We start from the raw sequence: 19,928 nt of genomic DNA on the forward strand, positions 1-19,928 counted from the left end.
AGTACACTTAGAAGTGCCTGTTTGGATCAGTTTTGTTCCACAGGGTGTTACGTAGGTCAGTGAGATCTCAGTGTGGTATTTGCACCCTTAAAATGGTCCTTTCTGCTGAAAATTCTGCAGGTTCAGTTTTCAAAGCAGAGATTGGGTTTCAGGATTCAGTATTCCTGATAGGATTGACGGCCTTGGCAGCAATTAAATCTTTCTCTGTTCTTTTAGTAATACACCTTATACCACACAGCTTGGATGCTGCTGGAGTTGATGTGTGATAGATATATGAGCCTGTAATGCAAAGTAGCATGGAAATTGTAGAAGCTCCTGGGAACGATAACTCACTGTCACTCTTTTTCTCGGGGGACCATTGTAATTCTGAGCAGGTGCTCATGCTCTCCATGACATAATGGAATAAATTCTGCAGTACCTTCTTCCCAGTTCCACGACAGTGTTAATGTCTCCTTTTGGCCTGGAATACCCTTCATTCCCATTTGTATTCAGACAGGCACTACTGTGGCTCCCATTTGAAAATACTAATTGGTTGAAAATTAATTCAGTTTTTTAAATTATTACTTAACTTTTTACTTTTTAAGATTTTGGGGGTTGGTTTTGTTGGGTTTTTTTAAGACTGGGCTTAATTTCTTGTAATATCAGTTGCCATTTAATGGTTGCGTCTCCCTCATAAGTAGATTTAGTTCAGTGATATAAACCATGTTTGAGGATTTTACATAGGCCAAGATCCTCTCTATTGGCTGCTGCAGGAATTGGTACAGTGTGAAAAAGCAGTAAGCCTGCCCGCAGGTCCAGATCTTTTACGTGATGTAGGTACCTGTTTTTCCACCCAATCACCAGTAAAGCAGAGAGTACATACTGTAAATATGAATGTTGCCAGCTAAGGACTGATGTATCCTGTGCCCTGCTGTATTCATTTTTGCAAATTTTTCTGGGCACATAAGTAAGCTTCACCACCCAGTCTTCCCAGTGTGGTCATCTGTTACAGGTGCCCACCATGACAATGTCCATTTTCATGTCCAATTCCCTCATTACCCAGAGACTTTCAGCAGGTCCCTCTCTTACAATATGCTGGTGGCCAGAAAAAGAATAAAGATGTCTGACGAGTATCTCAGCAAAGACCTTCTTTGTACCTGTCCTCCCTGAACGAGCTGTGTCTTTTGTATATTTCAGTAATATGATTTTTTCTACAAAATCTGTGTTTACACCAATGAGGTCATGATTTTGATTTACTTAAAAATAATCATATGCTTTCCCTTTTTCCACTGTGTTGTGAGTACGTGAATCCACAAGCATATAGACATGTCTTAAGAGGATTGATTCGGTATTCACCCTTGTGTCTCTCCTATAACCATTTATTAATATTATGAGGAGCACTTTTTTAATAAACATGCATATAATAGAGAACATTTTTAGTGTCTTTTAAAAGAGTCACATATCAAGTGCAGGATACTGACATCAGGAAATCTCACAGTGGATAGGCTGAACGTTAAAGGGGCCGTCTTTTTTTTGTGCACAGAAGTGTAAGCCGCTATTGTCTGAGGCAAAAAAGAGCTGTATTACACACAGAAAGTTGGCTGCCCAATGCTCTGCCTTTTCTTATTTAAAAGCACAATTCAGCGCAGGATACAGGAGGCGGTAAGGTGGAACAGCTCTGTACCTGCTGGTATAGCATGCAGGGAAGACTGACAGCAAGCTGCTGCCGTTTGCCTGACTTTAAAGAAGCATCACTCTCAGGTATGATTACCTCCGTCAGGCATGCTTTTCAACGCAGAGTATTGCAGCTGCTTTCTTTCTAATTCCTATGGCAGGAAGACACCATTCCCATGATCTGTTTGAATCATCTGAATGTTACATTTGACTCTTCATTCATGCTGCAGGTGTAGAGGATTTGGGAAAAAACCCACCTATCAATTCATGGCTGCACTTTTTAAAATAATTCCACTTCACTTCCCATCATCAGTGCCACTGAGGAAAGCGGCTGCAGGCAGCAGCCGTGACTGATGTGGCAGTCCATGCTGTGTGCCTCTGACAGATGCCAGCATGAGCCATCTATAATGGTACAAATGCCAAATTGTCGTTTCAGTGTATCAGTGAAGCAAAATATGACCAGACAAGAGAAATTCAGTTGTCCTAAGGTCTGTTCTGCAAAGACAGCAAGGCTTAAAAGAGTGGGTTGAAGCCTTCTCTGAGAGCCTAGGGCCATAACAGCAGGAGAGAGAGAGAAACTAAGAATGGTGTCTTCCTCTGATGTATAGACCAGATGTTCCTCTGCAACCAGCCTCCCTCTAACTTCTAAAGAAGTAACTATTTAAAATTTCCCATCCACATTTACCTTGCATTTGGAAATGATCCCGTTGCAGAATCTTCTTAATCAGCTATCCTTCGGGTTATATATGTTGCTGTCCTTCTTTTGCATTAATCACTGGAGTTCTTTTCTTTTTTGTCTGAAAACAGTCATACCGTTCGACCGGAAAATGAATGCACTGAAAATGCAATACTGCAAATTAAACACGTGGATAACAGCTTGTAGCTCCAGTAGTCTGTGTTAACATGTGACAAGACAGAATAGTAAACTGAGGGAGTTCTCCTGTGAATTCCGTGCCCCCATTATCTCTCCTTCTTTATCCGAAGGGCTGAGGAAACCTTTTTTGTTAGCCAAGACAGCTTGGTGCTTTGGCTTAATTTTCATTGCATAATTTTAAATACAGATCGTGTCTACAGTGCTGCAATTAATGGATAGCCTAAAGACTTATTATTTCAAACTAATTGATATGTAAGAAAGTTTAAATAACATCAGTGATAAGAAATTTTTAGGAATAACTTCTGTAACTAACTGAGAATAATCTTTTTGCTGTTATGTAGAGTAGCAGATGACTTAATTATTCACTCACCATCACTAAATTTAATGCCTGTCTGTATTTCTATAGTTCTAAACACATTTCCATGAGATGGGGGAAAGATGATGACATTTTATAGTCATTGTATTGTCATTCTAAAAGGGTTTTTTTGCAAGTTAATAATCTCATTTCTGATACTTGTCTACCATCATTTGGAATACTCCCAAATTCAAGATAAACGTCTCTTATCCTCAACAAAAATGTGTACTCTACACATATTTTAAATAGAGCTTTAAACCAAGCAGCCAATGTTTTTAAAGTATTCTTTTGCTTCTTCAAATAACTTGATCACTTATGAAAGGCTTTTATTTTTCTAGTGTTCATTAAACTTATCTTCAACTAGATCGTGATCAGAATTGGCATCAGAGAATACACTGTAAAGTTGTAAGAACTCTCAAAAATTTTTTAATGTTTTTGGAAGATGTCAAGTACCAAAGTAATAATAAAACACTGACAGAGCATTAAAAAGATAAGTTCTTATAATGGAAAGAGGTTTTGTTTTACTGCCAGTTGTGGGTTTTTTTCTTACTAAGGTTTTGCATGGTACCAAACTTTTCAAAGATAGAAGCTACCAATAGTGATACACATAAATGAAATCAGATTAAAAACAAATAGGAGCTCTAAGGAGATCTTATTATACATTTTGATGGCATGCTTCTCAGTGGAAAAAAAAACAAAGGACTTGGTGAAGTTCCGTGAGTTCATCTCTGGTGAACTAACAATGAACTGCATTGACTTCAGAAGCAGAGAAGCTGGGGACCAAATCCAGCACACGCTGATGTCAGCAGAAGAGCTCACTCTTCCTATAGTAGGCTTGAGATCTGGAGGGAGGCCCCAGTGCGACATCCACCTGCTGTGGCCCACTGAGACCAGTGAGGAAAGGAAATACCAAAGGAACTGATTCTCTAAGTAGTTTTAAGTTGTAGTATCCCTTATTTTCCTGTCTCTGCTGGCTTCTAGGGAATTTGCATCTCCCTTTTCCTGGCAACAGGAAGGTCTGACCACAAAAGTCAGCAGTGCTATTGGCAGTATCTTTAAGAGGTCTGTTCAAGAGGACTTTAAGATGTTCCACTGCACGGCAAGATGAAAAGCATGCTATGGTGCAGACTTGCAATGTGCAAGCACTGTGACACACACATTTTCTATCACCATAGCTCACTGGACGTATTCCACTGTGCTAGGGAAGAGTTGACCTCAGCATCTGTGCTGGCTGTTGGACTGCAGCATGATCAGGGTAGTAGTCCTTCACCCATAATAAGTATTAAGAGGGCAAAACACCTTCAGCTGTTTCCCTTTTTCATGGAGCTCAGGTGCTCAACAGAAACCCAGAAACCTGTTTGTGGTCAGGTCTGGACACGAGAATGGCATCTGACCCCCTCTGTGGAAATCTGTTATCCTAGCTGTCTGTTGAAGCAGGCTTGGATTTTAAGCAGCAGCATCCTGTTTCCTAGACTCTTCCGTGCTGTGCTGTTTCCTTTAAATCGCTAAGACAAGACAGTTGAGAACCCTGAACCTCCCAAACATGATTTTTGCACGTCTCCATTTTGAGTCAGATTACCTTCAGACCTCTGTTGGGGAAGGAGTCTGCGCTTCATGTTATTTTGTGCCAGTAGTTCCATCATTTGACCTGGTTAGTTTGTGCCTGTACTTACATGGTTGTCAGTACTGTAGATCCAAAACCCATCAAAGTCAATCCCTGTCATCTTGTAAACTTCAGCAAGCTTTGGGTATGCCCTTTAGCAGGCATGAGTTCAAGCTGCTCGGCGTAGCAGTGGGACGGGCTTTGCCCTGTTTATCCGGCTTTATGAAGTTACCTTATATGTCAGTTTTTGCATCGCAGGATGCTTGCTGGACGTCACTGAAATAAAGGTTTCTGCATGGTTCATTTAAACTTGATGGATAATTAGAGTTGCCTGAGTTTGCAGTAGTCAGTGCTAATATGACCTTTGGAAAAGATGTTTAAATAAAAAACAACTGAACTGAAATATTAATCCCTTGAACTTAATCATGAGGATGGCTCCATTAACCTCTCATTGCATAGTGCTGCTTAATCCAGTAATAATAGTACAGACAAGAAGAGAAGGTTTTTATCCTTTTAAGTTCATTCTAGTATTAGGAAGTAAAAACCTTCAGGCTATTTTTAATTAGGTTGAACCTCTGGGCGGTGCCGCTTTTACATTAAGCTATAAAGTTTTTAAGAGTTACAGTTAAAATTCCACACTAATTTTGCTTCTCAAGTAAAAAAAAAATAAATAAGTGTGTTGTGTAATGCAGCATGAAACAATGAGAAGTGGTAGATATACGGATCAAATAATGGTGGAAGTAGAGAAATTAAAGATACTATATATAAACACAGAGCAGCCATAAACAGTATTAGACTCTGTATCCTTAGTAAAAATGATTCATCTTCATTTGATGTTCATAATTACATAGTATATACATATTATACCAATATATAAATCTAAATAGAGTCCCAACTTTTTGTCATTGCTAAACTCGGCCTCAAAACTTTCCTGACACTTGGAAGTACAAAGGACAAAATACTGAACCATCATTTCTGGAAGATGGAAAATGAGGGACAGTAGTTCTGTCCCTGCTGTTAAACTTCTGCCAGGTTCTAAATAGATTTCTTTTTTGTTAGCTTGTTATGTTAGAAAATAATGGGTCAGACTAAATTGCTTCATCATTTGGGGAGAAAGCACGTCTCTGCTAGTAGTAAAGAGGAAGCCAGATTCATGTTGGGGCGAGCCCAGAGGAGGCCACGGAGATAATCAGCGGGCTGGAGCACCTCTCCTATGGAGACAGGCTGGGAGAGTTGGGGTGGTTCACCTGGAGAAGCGAAGGCTCCGGGCAGACCCTCTGGCAGCTTCCAGTACCTGAAGGGACCCTCAGGAAAGCTGGAGAGGGACTTTTGACAAGGGGCATGTAGCGATAGGACAAGGGGTGATGGCTTTAAGCTGAACAAGTGTAGATTTAGATTAGATATTAGGAAGAAATTCTTTACTGTGAGGGTGGTGAGGCACCGGCACAGGCTGCCCAGAGAAGCTGTGGCTGCCCCATCCCTGGCAGCGTTCAGGGCCAGGCTGGATGGGGCTGGGAGCAGCCTGGGCTGGTGGCAGGTGTCCCTGCCCGTGGCAGTGGGGTGGGAGCTAGATGATCTTTAAGGTCCCTTCCAACCCAAACCATTCTGTGATTCACGTTGTTAATGAGTTAGGAAATATTTTGGAATAGCCTTCGCTGTTACAAGGGATTACAGAACTGCAACTACTTGAAAAGATTTTCAAAGAAACTTCTAAGGCTTTGATCTTTATTCATGGCGTCCTTGCTTTCTAGTTTAAAAACATTCATTTTTAACAGGATATTAACAGAAGGACTGACTGCTCAGTAATTTTCCAAGCAGACTTTTCAGTGAAGCTCCATCCTGCAGAGGCTTTCTGATGTGAAGAGATATAGTCAGTGCAAGGTAAACTTCAAAGTGCAGCGTAAGGCTTTATCAGTGTGATTATTTTTTGAACTAATGATGGCTTACTTCTAAACCTCTCTGCAGTTCCCTGACAATTATGAATGACGTGGAAATTATAGTGAGCATGTACCTTAAGAAACATGCTGTCTCAAGATCGGCAGACCCCTGTGTATGTTAGGAGCTCTTACTACTCACAACAGGCTTGAGAGTCTGGGCTGAGTAGGAAGGGCAGAGCAGGGCATTGCAGTGAAAGGAGGTGCCAGACTTAATCGTAGCGTGACTCTGTTCCTTTTCCATTGGGTAGCACAGTGATGCCACTAGAGAGAGACACAGGAAAATAGATTATTTATTTCCTTTTCTTTGTCGTATTTGAGAAGAAATCTCTGCTCGGCGGGAATTCTCTGCAGTACTGATGGGACCTGTTAGAGATGTCCTGCCGAGACTCAGACACAGGCAACACTATATCTATTAGCAAGGTGGATGTGAAAGACTGAAAAACACATTGTTAAACTGTATTCAGAGCTCAGTTTAGGCAAGAATCCAAAAGCTGTGCTGTGGGTTTCACCACATGTTTTTCAGATCTGTACTTCATCAGCTCCCAAGTCCTCACACAGGAGGCCTTCAGCACCTGATGCTTTCTTTTCTTGTCTCTCTCCTCTTTCAAAAATAGCCAGAATCTCTCGCTCTGTGGGACACCACCACTTTTAGGGAAAAACACGCTGTACATAAAGTGGCCCTGCAGATTCCAGGGTCCCCTGGAGACATCCTGCTTGGCTGTCATGGTGCTGCACAGCTCTCAGAGCCCTGTGTTCTCCGGCCCTCCCGGGATTTGAAATATTTCTGGAATATACTGTTGCTGTTATAACCTCAAGATGTCATTTAAAAGGAGTTTCCAAGGGACTGTTACGACCTCTTGAGCTGAGAATTACAATACTGCTACTCTTCCAAGGCCTGTGCTGTTGGACAGTCAGCTGCCTGTTTACAGGGTGCCCTGGAGGCATCGTGGAAGTAGCAAAAAAATTACTTGTTAGAAGGTAATAGATGCCCTGATTTGTTGTTGTTTGTTTTGAAGACCTTACCCAAAATATGGACAGTGCTTTATAAAAGGACTAATTAAAAAGCTGTATTTGAGCTGTGTCGCTACATTTACTTATCCTGGATCCACCCCAATAAACTAAGGGCAGTATGTGATGGTAGTTGAGACTTTCTGCATTTATTGCATCGAAACTGAGCAGATTCTTTTGCTTACAGCGAAGCTAACTTATTCCAGTGATAATGAAAAAGAGCAGAATCTAGCCTTAAAATGTTATACATGCACATAGAGAAGGGATTTTTCTCCCATTCATACTAGCTCAAATTATCTTTATTCGTATGCATAATGAGATGCATAGGTCACATATTTATGGAGTCATCAAAAAAAGCTTGACAGCTTGAGAAAGCATTTTATCCACAAAAAGGAAACAATTACACGAAATAGTTATCAGAAAGAAGAGTGATTCCAAGTATACAGCTTACAAGGCACAGAACACAGCTTTGCATGAGAATAAACTGCTGTACTTTTGAAGAAATGGGAAACAAAATTTAATTGTGAAGAAAACCCTCCCATAGAGGATTTAAAGCTCTCTCTTTAAAGAAAATGCAAGAGATCTGAAATTACTACTAACAATACAACTGCCAGCAGGAAAAGATCACCAGTTTAGGCTTTAGCTCTAAGGAGCTTCTCCAACTCAAAAGTTTCCAGCAAAGGTAATATATAATACATGTATAACCTGGGCAACACTGATGGGCATCTTATCACTCAAACATTTCTTTTTTAATTAGCTCTTGGAATAGGTGTTGGTTTACTATACAGAAAGGAGTTTCTTTATGAGAGTGTTAAAATTGTAGGAGCCCAGGTCCCAGGTTTCTTCACAGTCCCATTGGTTTAATTGAGTTTGCAGTTAATAAAGGTGGAGACGCAGACTGATGAAGGCCCTGAGGTTACAGGCTAATGCCTTGAGACAGCAGATATTAGAGGACTCATTTATATGGGGACTTGCACATTAGGGAGACATGAGCAAATCGCTTGTGCTTTGATAGGAAAAGACACAAAGCTGAAACTTGGAAGATAACAGGGGAAGTCAAAGGGGGAATATATGAATTGGGGAAGATAACACAGTGTAAGGTTTCTAGACTCCTTGACCTGTGAAATGCTTCAGGTGTTACAGCGAGGCTCTTTTCAAGACCGTCTTGGGACAGTTTTTGAAGGAGCCTATCTGGATGGTGCACCCTGTTGACATGGGAAGGCAGGGGTGGAACTAATGGATCAGTCAAAAATACATCTACCCCTGAGCAAGTGCTCCTGGGCTCAGGAAAAGCACAGAGACCTTGCGGGGCAGGAGGGTCAGCTTGGTGTGTTAGACCTTGTGCGAAGGACTAGGGGAGCTTCATCTGGCAGAAGAAGGGTGTGGTGTGGGGCTGGCAGAGAGAAAGTCCTGGGTTTGGTGTCCCTTGTGTCTCTCATGGTCTCAAAAGTAACCATTATTTGAAAACGTGGTGATGGGCATGGACCAAGACTGAGATGTCCTTGTCTGAGGGCAGGAGTCATTAACGGGAGCTTTCCAGTCGATGTAAAGCCATATCCTGCACTGGCTGTTATTTACCTAGTGCAGTGCCGTTCCTTGTGCCGTTTCTGATAATGAGTGCCCTTAGGTTTTCTTTAATGATTCCACTCTCCTGCATCTTTTGAGATAAAGCCTCAGCTACCTGAATAGTTTCGTTTCACGCTTAGCTATGTTGTCCTTTAGTAGCTATGTTAAGCCTAAATTTTAACAAGGTGGCACGTTCCTTGCTTGCAGTCACTGAGAGAAAAAGATAAAGAGAGTATTTAGGTGCTCTCTGCACACGTAGAGTTGTTAACTCCTTTCCCAGGCCTGGATAAACAGCTTCCCCAGAATGTGCATTTCCCAGTCACCATCTTCTGCGGCCCCCTGTAGCATGCGGCATGCTGCAGAGGGACTGCAGCCACGAGGCATGAGGACAACTAAGCAATGGTTACTCCTTTGCTTTCCCAGCAGAAATCTGCTTAGTGGAGGGAATAACGTGGTCCTTCAGAAGAAACTCCTACTGTTTCCAATTAAACAAATATTGCTGCCTATAAATCACTTGATCCCCGAGCTCTGTTCCTCAATTTCGCTCCCTGTTATCGAGCCTCCATCTGCTTTTAACAATTCTTGCTGCTCATATGTCTTTTAATGCTGTATCCCTCCAGAATGGCTTTCTAATTAAGTAAGCTCTGAAAATGAGAGGCAGCAGAACAGCAGCTTGCTTGCTGTCTGTACCCTTAATCTGGGAGTCCTATGTGCTATTTTGGAAGCTAAATTGAGGTCGCTGACATTATGCATATTTGTTGTCTGATGCAGTCTTAAAAGCCCCGAATCCTCTATTCAAACTTATCTTTAGGCACATGGGTCAAACATTTGAGGGAAGAAAAATAAGTATTTGGAGCTTTAGCAGATTTAGAGAAACAAGGGAGGAGTGAGAAAGGGGCCACGATCTCAGACCAGTATTTCTGCTGCAATATGCTGTCACTGACTAGCAAAAAGATCAGTGTTGCTGGTGTTAACAAAACAAACATTTCCAATGACATGTGAAAAGGAAAATGGGAGCTTTACTAAATAGAAATATCCTCTAGAGGTTGCAGTCCCCTTTTTGTTAAGGATCATGGAGTGACCAGTTATTGCCTCTTGTCAAAATACATTCTGCTGAAATTGCACAGAAGCAATTAATGCAGTTGAGTTTCTCATCAGTAAAACAAAAAGAGCAGGTACTGTTTATGTGGAGTTAAATATTATACTGCATGTGGGTAGTGCTACAGTAATTATGGATACAAATTAGTATCATATTTCAACTGGTGAATAAACACAATAACCAAATACCAAAAAATAAAAAAAAAAGTAATTATTTTGATATTTTGCTGCCCTCTGCCTCAAGGGAAAATAATGCAACTCAAAAATTTCTCACATTTATAATCAGAATTCAAAAATTCTGAATATCTTTTTAAAAATTGAGAATAAAGGGTTTGCTGTTGGAAACATCAGAGATTGTTGGGAGATTCCAAACTGTTTAGTCCTCAGAGTGCATTTTTTTACCTGGATTGTTGAGCAAGGATATTTGGATTATTTTTCATTCATAATTCACTGCATCATTCAGTGAAAGAAAGAGTGTGATCAGGGAAACAAAGTATTTATGAATAATGCAAAATATGATAGATTTAAAAGGAGAGAGAAAATAAACACAAAACTCCAAAACTGGCCTTACAGAAAACTTGCAAGTGGAATGGAAAATCTGTTACTTAAAAGAGTTTATTTGGAGTTATATCAAATTTTTGCAGTGGAATAACTTTATCAAAACAAATATGGCCAGAGTTAATGATTTTTTATTCAAAAAAGTTGCATTTTGGTGGGGCTTGTTCACCCAGATGTCTAAGTAGTTGTATTTCATACATAACTTTCTCAAAATATTTTTGCCTGAAGATTAATTGTTTAAATGCTTTTTAAGTAGTGACTTTTCTGTCATTTTTGAGTTGAAAATATGTTTCAAAAAAACATGTGAACTGGCACGATTCCCAGTCTATGTGGAAGTGGGTTGATTTTGCATCAGATGCCGCTGGCATGGGATCTTACATCAGGAGAATGATGCTACGAGGTCACACCGCTGTGCAGACCAAGCATGCAGTATCTCAAGCTGTATGGGGAAGGAAAAGAGGGGAAAATTGTTTGGAAAACACTTTCGTTACTAACTTCCGAAATGCCACTTCTAAGGTACAATGGGAAAGAGCAGCAGTGTTCACATTAACAGCTTCAAAGGTGTTGCTCTGGCAGGAAGGGAGATGGGTTGGACATGGTTTCCCCCCCAATTTCCCTTTCCCTTGAGCTGCCAAAGTGAGGGGGGGGGGAGGTCAGATGGAAGCGGTGCTGCGTATCAGCCGCTGTGTATCCACCTCTTGTCTTCAAGCTCTCCTGGTAACTTGTGCTGGCAGCACATTGCGTTTTTCATGTGATCGTTTTATTTTTGTTCTTGGTAGAAACATAAGTTCATTAGATCACATTGCAAGTATGCAAAAGTCTACAGGGGCTTGATCAGGATAGTCTGAACCCACAGTTTCTGCTTCTGTAATTATTGATCACAGTTACTGTTTTTAATGTTCTGGCCACTATTTTAATACTATGTTTATTTTGGTAGTTTTAATAATAACAGCTAGGTATAACTGCTATAAATAATTTTAATAATACTGTCCATTTCCTTTTCTGAGGGAAAAAAAAATGTTCCTTGCTTTAAGCTGAACAACCATGTTCATTTTGCCCTCGCACATTCCAAGGAAGGGTTGCTGAGGCCTTTCTCTGAATGATGACCCTTTTTGGAAAGCAATTGTAGCCAAGGATGCCAAGGAGCCCTTTTAATTAAAAGAAAATGTGAGCTGATCAGCTGGACAGCTGGCTGGCTGCCAGGAGCTCTGCTCAGCAAGGCATGGGCTTACTCATGTATTTCTGTCCCTACAGCTAGGGGCTGTGTTGGTTGTAGTCATGGTTCAAAGGATACGGTGGTGTTCATCCAGGGCACGAGAGTGCATGAGCCAAGCCCCGCCGTCACCCACACCGCCTAAACAGCTGGCTGAAGTCAGAGGGGCTTCCCTGTGGAAACCCTTGTGGGGTGTAGCTGACAGGGTAGGGCAGTCGCAACCAAAGCCTTGCCATATCTACTGTTGTTTTGAGCAGGACAAGTTGGTGGCCCAGTGGTCCACAGCCTGTTCCAAGCCTGCGCTGGTGGATGTCTAGTTTGATATGCAATCATATAAATGGAATGGAGGATAGTCTTTGAAACTAGAGGCAGCTGAGGATAATAATACTGATACGGATTTTGTAAGGCTTATGTGAGTATCAGCTGATGTTTTTAAACTAGTACTATTGGGGAAAAAAAAAAAAAAAAAAAAAGGTAAGTATACAGAAACATAAATTCAAGAGTTAGAGCTTCTGGCCACAGCCAGCAAGAGTGCCTGATGCATTCACCTGTCCCCAGGGACCCCACTGCCAACACTTGGTGATGGCTCCAAATTCTGAAGTATTAACTCATTGCCTGTAAGGAAAGTACATGGGAGTGTGATTTACCTGAACAAGAAATAATGTGTCCAACCCCTTGTGGGATGCTAAAGCCACATGGAGATGACATTAAGTAATTTTTGTTGGGGGTTGAAGAGGGGACAGAGCATCTGTAAGAGGGCAGATGGTGAGAGAACAGCAGGAAGAAGGTTGTTATGTGTTAAGGGGAAGAGTGGTCCAGACAATGATCTGCCTGTCTAACCATCAGTCTCGTTTTTCCCCCTTTGGCTGGCGCCAAAATCCTAGAGGCAATTGTAGGTCACCTTGTTTAGTAGCTAGAGAGCAGAGCGGTCAGGGTAGGTGGACTTGTGATGGGAAGCAACTCAAGGGGACAGCAAACTGAACAGTAAGGCCACATTGGGCTGGAGTCCGGTGGGGTGCTTGTTGTGCAGAGAGGTTTTTACTTACACACACACACTGACATGGCACCTTGTCGTGCCATCAGCGAGCGAAATAGAAGACATACATGACTACTGCTACTAGTGGGAGCGCAGCTTTCCATTAGGAATGAACCGTAATGTCCCTGTAAATCCACAGGACATGGTTATCATCATCTAATAGAAGGACACGGAGGCTTTTAAAAGGAAAACGACTGGGTTGTTTGACCCAGCTGGCTTTAACAGGCAACTTGTTTCTTTAACCTTGACCCACAGCTGTTTGCCAGTGTTTTGCCCAGGGCTGGTTGTTTAAGGAGAAACACAGCCAACGCACTGTGAGACCGTTGTGGGTTTGCAAGCCCCACGCTGGTGAAGAAGACTTCAGTGAGGGGTTGGGTCTGGCAGTGCTGTGGCTGTGCTGCACCCAGGCTCGCCTGTTGTGCTCATCAGTGTAGATGGAGTCTTGTGTGATCGCTCGGGGGTCAGGGAATGGGCTCTGAGGTGCTTGTCTGAAGCTGAGCAAGGGGAAGGACTGGCAGTGCCTTTGAAATCAAAAAGAAAACTAGTTTTTACACACAGTTGCAGTTTTAATCAACCTTCCTTGTCTACTGCCTGCTCCTTCTCAACTATCTTCAACCTTCTCATGATTAGACATCTATATAGACTGTCTCTGGGGACACTGATGAGAGAGAGGTCGCTCCAGACTCAAGTCTTTTCTGTTAAACGCTTGACTTAGGGGGGGATTATCCACTGGAGGCGCTTCCGGAGGTGAATATTAGGCGCATTTGCTATCTAACAACATGCTTATAGTTGCACTGGGTTCATGTAATGTTCAGTTTCTGAGGGATTTCAAATATTTCTATTGCTCTTAAACCTAAATAAGCAAATCAAGGTTCTGAAGGAAGTTGAGAGTCAGGAGACTTCCTCTGACTTTTGATTTTTATATACCTCCTTCTATACCTGAGGTGTCCAAAATTTACAGATTCAGTAAATCCATGTATGACAATGAGGTGGGGAAATGCAGCAGCCCATCTCTGGCTCAGACACTGCTGTAGAAAGAAATTCATGCCCTTTTATAAAGCTTTCTCTTCCAGTGCCCTGGAGCCTTCCCTATGATTCTGAGATTTATAAAAAATACTGTATGCAGAGCTGCTTCTCCCTGCAGGAACCTTTAACTGGCTTTGTGGGGTGTTCAGGCACTGCTGCGGATCCGCATCAGCAGCCCAGAGCCTGGCTGCAGCAAATGCTCCTGGGCCAGAAAAGACGGTGGCACTTGGCGTGCATGGTGCACAGCGCTTGGAGCCCGCCGGCGTGCCCTGCCTCTGCCGCCACTGCTGGCTCAGACTAACCCAAGGAATGTTCTGCCCCACACTGGGCATAAATCTAACATAAATCACCCTCTAACGGTGATAGCATCTTTGGGTAATTGTCATAAATAAACAGAAGGACTCACCTTCCCCTCCCTCCCTCCTGTTTGTTTAAGCAGCACGGCAGCACGGGTATTCAGCAGTGAACTGTAGCCACAAGCATGATTGCACCATGGTGTTAGACCTTTTACCTAGAACATAATTTTGGATTTGCAATATGGCCTACATGAGTGCCATGCTGCCATCGCTCGGAAGCAGAGACCGGTGCAGAGGTGGCCTCTCGGTGACTCAGTGGAGCCCTGGGGCTGCAGGGCCCGGCGGTAAGCTGGGCAGTGAGGCATGATCGGCATCCTTTGTGGCTTGTTCTGCCAGCCGTGCTACACACTGTGCCTCTGGTAACACATGTGCCCTTGGCAGTGTTAGCAAACTGGAGGCAAAAGGAGGATCCCTTCAAAAATTTGTATCTAGACATAGCCAGAAAACAATGAAAATCAGGAAAAAAAGAAGGGTACCACATGAAGGAAGGGTGTTATGGTAGTGGTTGTCTCACAGCTGATACAAATAGGTACTTTAGAGGCAGGGTGTATTCAGTGGAAGTGTTTGTGCCTCAGACCCGGTGTTTATCAGCACTCTGACACCAAGGTGAGAAACTGTGGCCAGAACAGCAGGAAAATTGCCAGAAACGAGGCAGGAAAGGAGCTTTAGCAAGGGAACCAAAACGAAAAAGCCAGATCTTAGATCTTGAGAAAGAAAAGCTGCAAAATCTGTCTAATTAAGGAATGTAGAACTAGACCAGGTGAGCTAAGGACGTTGATTTGCACATCAGGAGAAAGGAGAAGAGGCCTCACAAAAATAAAGTCAGAGATGCAGGATGAAAACCAGGACAGAAGCATGGGGAATGGGAGTGGCAGGGCTCAGAGGGAGGGGTAGTGGTAAAGTCACATGCTGTGGACAGGTCAAGGATGGTAAGACTAGTATAGGTCCTAATGTTCAAGTGAAAATTTGTATTACCTGTTGAGAGCTATTGCAGTGGGGTGAAGGAGACTTGAAACTAGATAGGACAGGCTCAAGCACAGAGCTGAAGGATCAGAATTCATAGCACCTTCAGGCATCCTGGAAAAAAATAGAGCTCAAAATACAATGCCTAAGAAACTATTGCAAAACTGCTGCAGCTACAGTTAGCAGAACTGACTCCCTCTTTTTAAGAAGGTGGGTGGATGGATGGTTGGATGGATGGAGGACAAACAGAGCGCGTTTGGCTTTGGAACTCACCCTTTTGCTTCCTGCTGTGCTTATATTGGTTATGATGAAAAAATTGGCTTTGTCTTCAGTTGAAACCTTCATACGCATTAATGTTTTTTAAATAATGGATCATGCAGATCCTAATATGGGCACTAAAAACAAAGGCTATACAAATAAATACTGGGAAAGGACCCACAGCTTCCTGAAGACTGATAGCCAGATTTCTTTCTGCATGCCTTTTGCATCCTGTTGATGATGTGACACTTTTTCCCCAGTAATGTCCAAGACACATACTGCATTAATCAGATAATGTAACTTTCCATGATCTAGCCCTAAGAAATGTAATTTAACTTCTTTACCCTCCCTCTTTGACTCCCTTTGACAACTGACTTTTTCCTAGTGGTTTCTCCAACCCAAGAAATCTGGCAAAAGTTATTATATTGTTCTCCAGAGCAGTGTTTGTGGTGTGATTAATGTGTGATTAGCTAACTGAAGCTTAATAAAAGCCTTGCTCTTTCAAAGGCTTATCTGTGATCCATACTGCACTTCAGTCAGGTCATGTGAAAGCCAGTGGGAGTATGGACACGCATACAGTTAAATCCACATATATTTTAAGGATTTGGGTACCTGAGGATGGTACCCAAACCCGGCCTTATGCGCAAATGACTGCACGTTCCTTCAGCTTTGCAATGACTGCATGGAAATCGATAGGCATATTGGATGTGTGGCACTAATATGAAAAAGGAAGTAGTATATTCTTGAATCGTGCGAAAATGTGTTATTAATTTCCCCCCTACCTCGTGTGGTTTGTTCCCCATACGGCAGCACTGGTCGCATTAGATACCCCAGAAGACAGCTTGTCTCTTTTGTTGTAGTTGCAGGTGGAACTTGATCAGGAGTATCAAGACAAATTCAAAAGACTGCCTTTGGAAATTCTGGAGTTTGTACAGGAAGCCATGAAAGGGAAAATCAGCGAAGATGGAGACCACAGTTCTGCCCCCTCTTCCCTGGCATCTGACAGTGGAAAATCAAATCATAAACCTCTGCAAAGTGAAGAGGAATTGGAAGAAGATAATCCAGAAAAAGTGTTTGATACTACTTTTTAACTGCCCAAGAAACAATCAGTGCGCCAGGGCGCACCACTCCCCAGCTGCCCGTCTCCGCTGTCCCAATGCGAGCTGCCACTGAAGCGCTTCGGGAGGCAGGAGGAATCTGCATTCAAGTGCACATTTCCCAAAAGGAACATTTTATAAAAAGTATTGTGCAAAGGTCTTCATTCTCATTCTTCATCTTATTATTATTCTAAAGCTTAGTGCAGTTGTAATGGAAAAATTAATACATTAACCATCCTCTCCTCTTTTTTTTTTTTTTTTTTTTTTTTTTGGCCAATTTACAATGGGTAATTTTCTGCCCATGTTCATTGTTAAGAATGTTTAATGAAGACCAGTGCATTGTTCAGAGACAAATGTGTGCAGATTTCCTTTTGAAGTGCCAGTGCAAAGTGCTCCAAACTAATACAGATCCTACAGAATATTACAACAGTACTTAATCATATTTGTTTCCTTCTTTATAACTGCACCTTGACAGCTGTACCATCATTTTACATTTGCACTGAAACATTTAATCCTTTTTAGCTTTGCAAGCACTGGTGGCTTGCTTTCTTGATATGTTTATCACATGGAAAGAAATATATTTGCTGCTGAAAATTCTTGGAACTGTGGGGACAAGGGGAAAACAAAGAGAAGAACTGCCCGGAGATTGTCAGTGTCTGTGTACATCTGCGTTTGTTAAACTGTGTGAGTGCATATATGTTTGTATATATATATATATATAGCTATATGTGCACACACATCCGTCTATATACACACACGGCATGTTTCTGTTTGAAGTCGGCATGGTCTCTTGGCCAAATGAAATGTTTCAGGGATACGTGAGTAGAGAGAATCTTTATGAAAGCTAACATTGGGGTTATACTGCTATAAAATAGTCATTGAGTCATAAAATTCTTTTTGTGGTGTTAGTGTTGTAAATCAAAGTAGTTTTAGAATATAAATTTGATATATATTTTGCAGACTCAAAAGTATTGATTTTAAGTATCATATTTTAAGCTTATTGAATTTGATAGGATTATGAAATGTTTAGGACTACAGTATTTGAAATCTAACAGAATCTTCCATTATTTTTAAGACCGAGGTTCAGTTTTACTAAGGTCTGAAACTTAAAAGCAAAATATAAAAACCTGATCACTGTTATTTAAAAATGTATAGTAATCCGTTTAACTGACTTCTTAAAATAAGAACAATCAGAGTTAGTGTACTGTATGATATGCATGAGAGAAGTAACAGCACATTTTGAGGGATTTATATCAACGACAGAGAGACTTTGTGTGAAAGTCAGGATATTTAAAAAGGTGAAGAAATGCTATTCTCTGGATTCCCATGCTAACAGAAATAGGAATAATGAAGAATTATGGACCGATTCTTATTTGTACCCAAGCCAATGCCTAATGCTAAAGGCCTTTCCCTCAGCGGTGTGGTGAAGAGGCATCTTAGGGCAAAGGACAAACTAGCTCCAAAGACATAGATTTGCATCGAGAGGCTTGATCCTGCAAACTCACATTTTCTTGCACACCACTGGGCTCACTGCAGCTGTTTTGGGGAATAATGTTCACATACATGTTTGCAAGATCGGGGCCTTACTTTATCTTAAATGCAATCGGCGAAAGCAGTCAATTACATAGAGAGGCGTTTTAATACATCGTAACAGTTCGGTTACTTTACTTCCATTCCCTCAGGATTTTAGTACTTTGAAGTAACTTATTTTATTTAAATTTAAGCAATAAAATAGAAATCAAGCTCAAGTTTTCAGTTAAATAATGGTGTGTGTGTATATATATATAAGTTCAAATCTTGGAAAACAAACAGTATTTTGATGTTTCTTTTTTAACCTTAGAGCAGAAAAAAAGAGAAATTGCACATTGTTTGGAGATCGTATTTTGGATTAAACTGTTCTGGTTTATGATGATGAAATTAGTGAACATGAAATTAAAAAATCCTACTTTCATCTTAATGCTAGGAAAGGTGAATCCTCTGTTAATCCTTGTTTTGCACTTTGAAATCAGTCTTAATCACTTACTGAAAATGTAGAGAGTCAAGATGTAATGCTGCATTTTATAAAGTAAAAATGACATATTGTCTAAATTATTAAACGAATAAACTTATAGCAGTGTTCACAATAAAACTGCAGACTATTGCATTATAGAAACCATTGTACAGTGCAGGCTTTTCGGTAAAATCTTAGCTCCTTTGAATTTCAGTGGTACATTCCTGTGGACTTCAGCGGAGCCAGGACTTCACCACAGTCTTCAAAGAAACTTGGGCAAATACCAATTAATATTTTATTTATAGTTACAAATAAATAAATATAACGATTGGATTAAATATACTATCAGCTGTAGTCATTTTACAGTCCGTTTGTATTTGACCATTTCCTGTACTCACATTTTTTTATATCTGTACAGTGCCACTTTCTGCAGGTGTAAGGTAGTGTGTAATACTGTACATCTGGCATTGTTAAAACTATTTCGGTGAAACAGATATCATTTACTATTGGTATTACTTGAACTAGAGTAAGATAATGAAAAAAGGGTCTTTATGATGTGCAAGTCTTGTGCCTTTTATGTATTAGCCTTGTTCCGTGTTGAATGTGTGGAAATGCTGTATTGTGGAATTTCTGCTGTATAGAATAGAGCTGTCTATATTAAACTAGGTCGTGCACTTCAGATATCTTTACACTACTGAAAATAGCTTGGGTTTGGCAGTATAAACAGAATTTTAAAAATTCTAACGGAGGCCAGACATTTTAGATTTAACATGTTCATAATTATGTTAATTAATGCTCATGTATTAGCTAGTCACTGAAAAATAACTAAAGGGACATCATTGCTTGCCTTTCTTTGAAATCAGTGTTGCTCTTGTACATTGTATTAATAGTATCTGTGATTGATTAGTCCTTGATGATTTGCTTTCAAAGTAGGATGAAATATTTCAGTTAACATGTACATATTTTTTGGTTCCTCGATCTATGAGTGTTTCAGAGGCATAATTCACATTTTTGTAAAAATTCTATGCAATTTTGTGGCATGATGTTTCTTCCACTTGTAATTTTATGTGCTTACATTACAGATCCAAAGGACAAATAAAAATTTCTTAACACAAGATGGTTGTTTGCTCTGTTCATTTGATTTGAGGTTGAAGCTCTCAAGAGCTCCTGTCGGCTCAGGAGACCTTACTGACCTCGAAGACCTCACCCTGACCCCTTTGCTCCTGGGATGGGCAGTGCCTCAAGAAGTCAGTGAAGTTTCCCTGCAGGCTGTTGTGTTCACCGCTATGAGAACAAGAAATTGCACATGCCCAGGTGTCTGTCCCCTGCCCCTCCCA

The 19,928-nt window shown here is 41.1% G+C and overlaps 1 protein-coding gene across 4 annotated transcripts in view; it reads left to right on the top strand.

Moving 5' to 3' along the window:
- PLCB1 (phospholipase C beta 1) overlaps window positions 1-19,706 on the top strand; it is a 400,784-nt gene extending 381,078 nt beyond the window's left edge. The window contains exon 32 of one of the 4 annotated variants that reach the window (XM_005238625.4): window positions 16,365-19,706. In XM_005238625.4, the coding sequence (XP_005238682.1) occupies window positions 16,365-16,595 (231 nt within the window). In that variant the 3' untranslated portion in view covers window positions 16,596-19,706. The remainder of the gene's footprint in view (window positions 1-16,364) is intronic. The other 3 variants (XM_027788411.2, XM_027788413.2, XM_027788414.2) reach the window with 3 other exon arrangements.
- Window positions 19,707-19,928: the final 222 nt, after the last annotated feature.

Source organism: Falco peregrinus, chromosome 11 (genome assembly GCF_023634155.1).
Source record: "Falco peregrinus isolate bFalPer1 chromosome 11, bFalPer1.pri, whole genome shotgun sequence".
Taxonomy (NCBI): domain Eukaryota; kingdom Metazoa; phylum Chordata; class Aves; order Falconiformes; family Falconidae; genus Falco; species Falco peregrinus.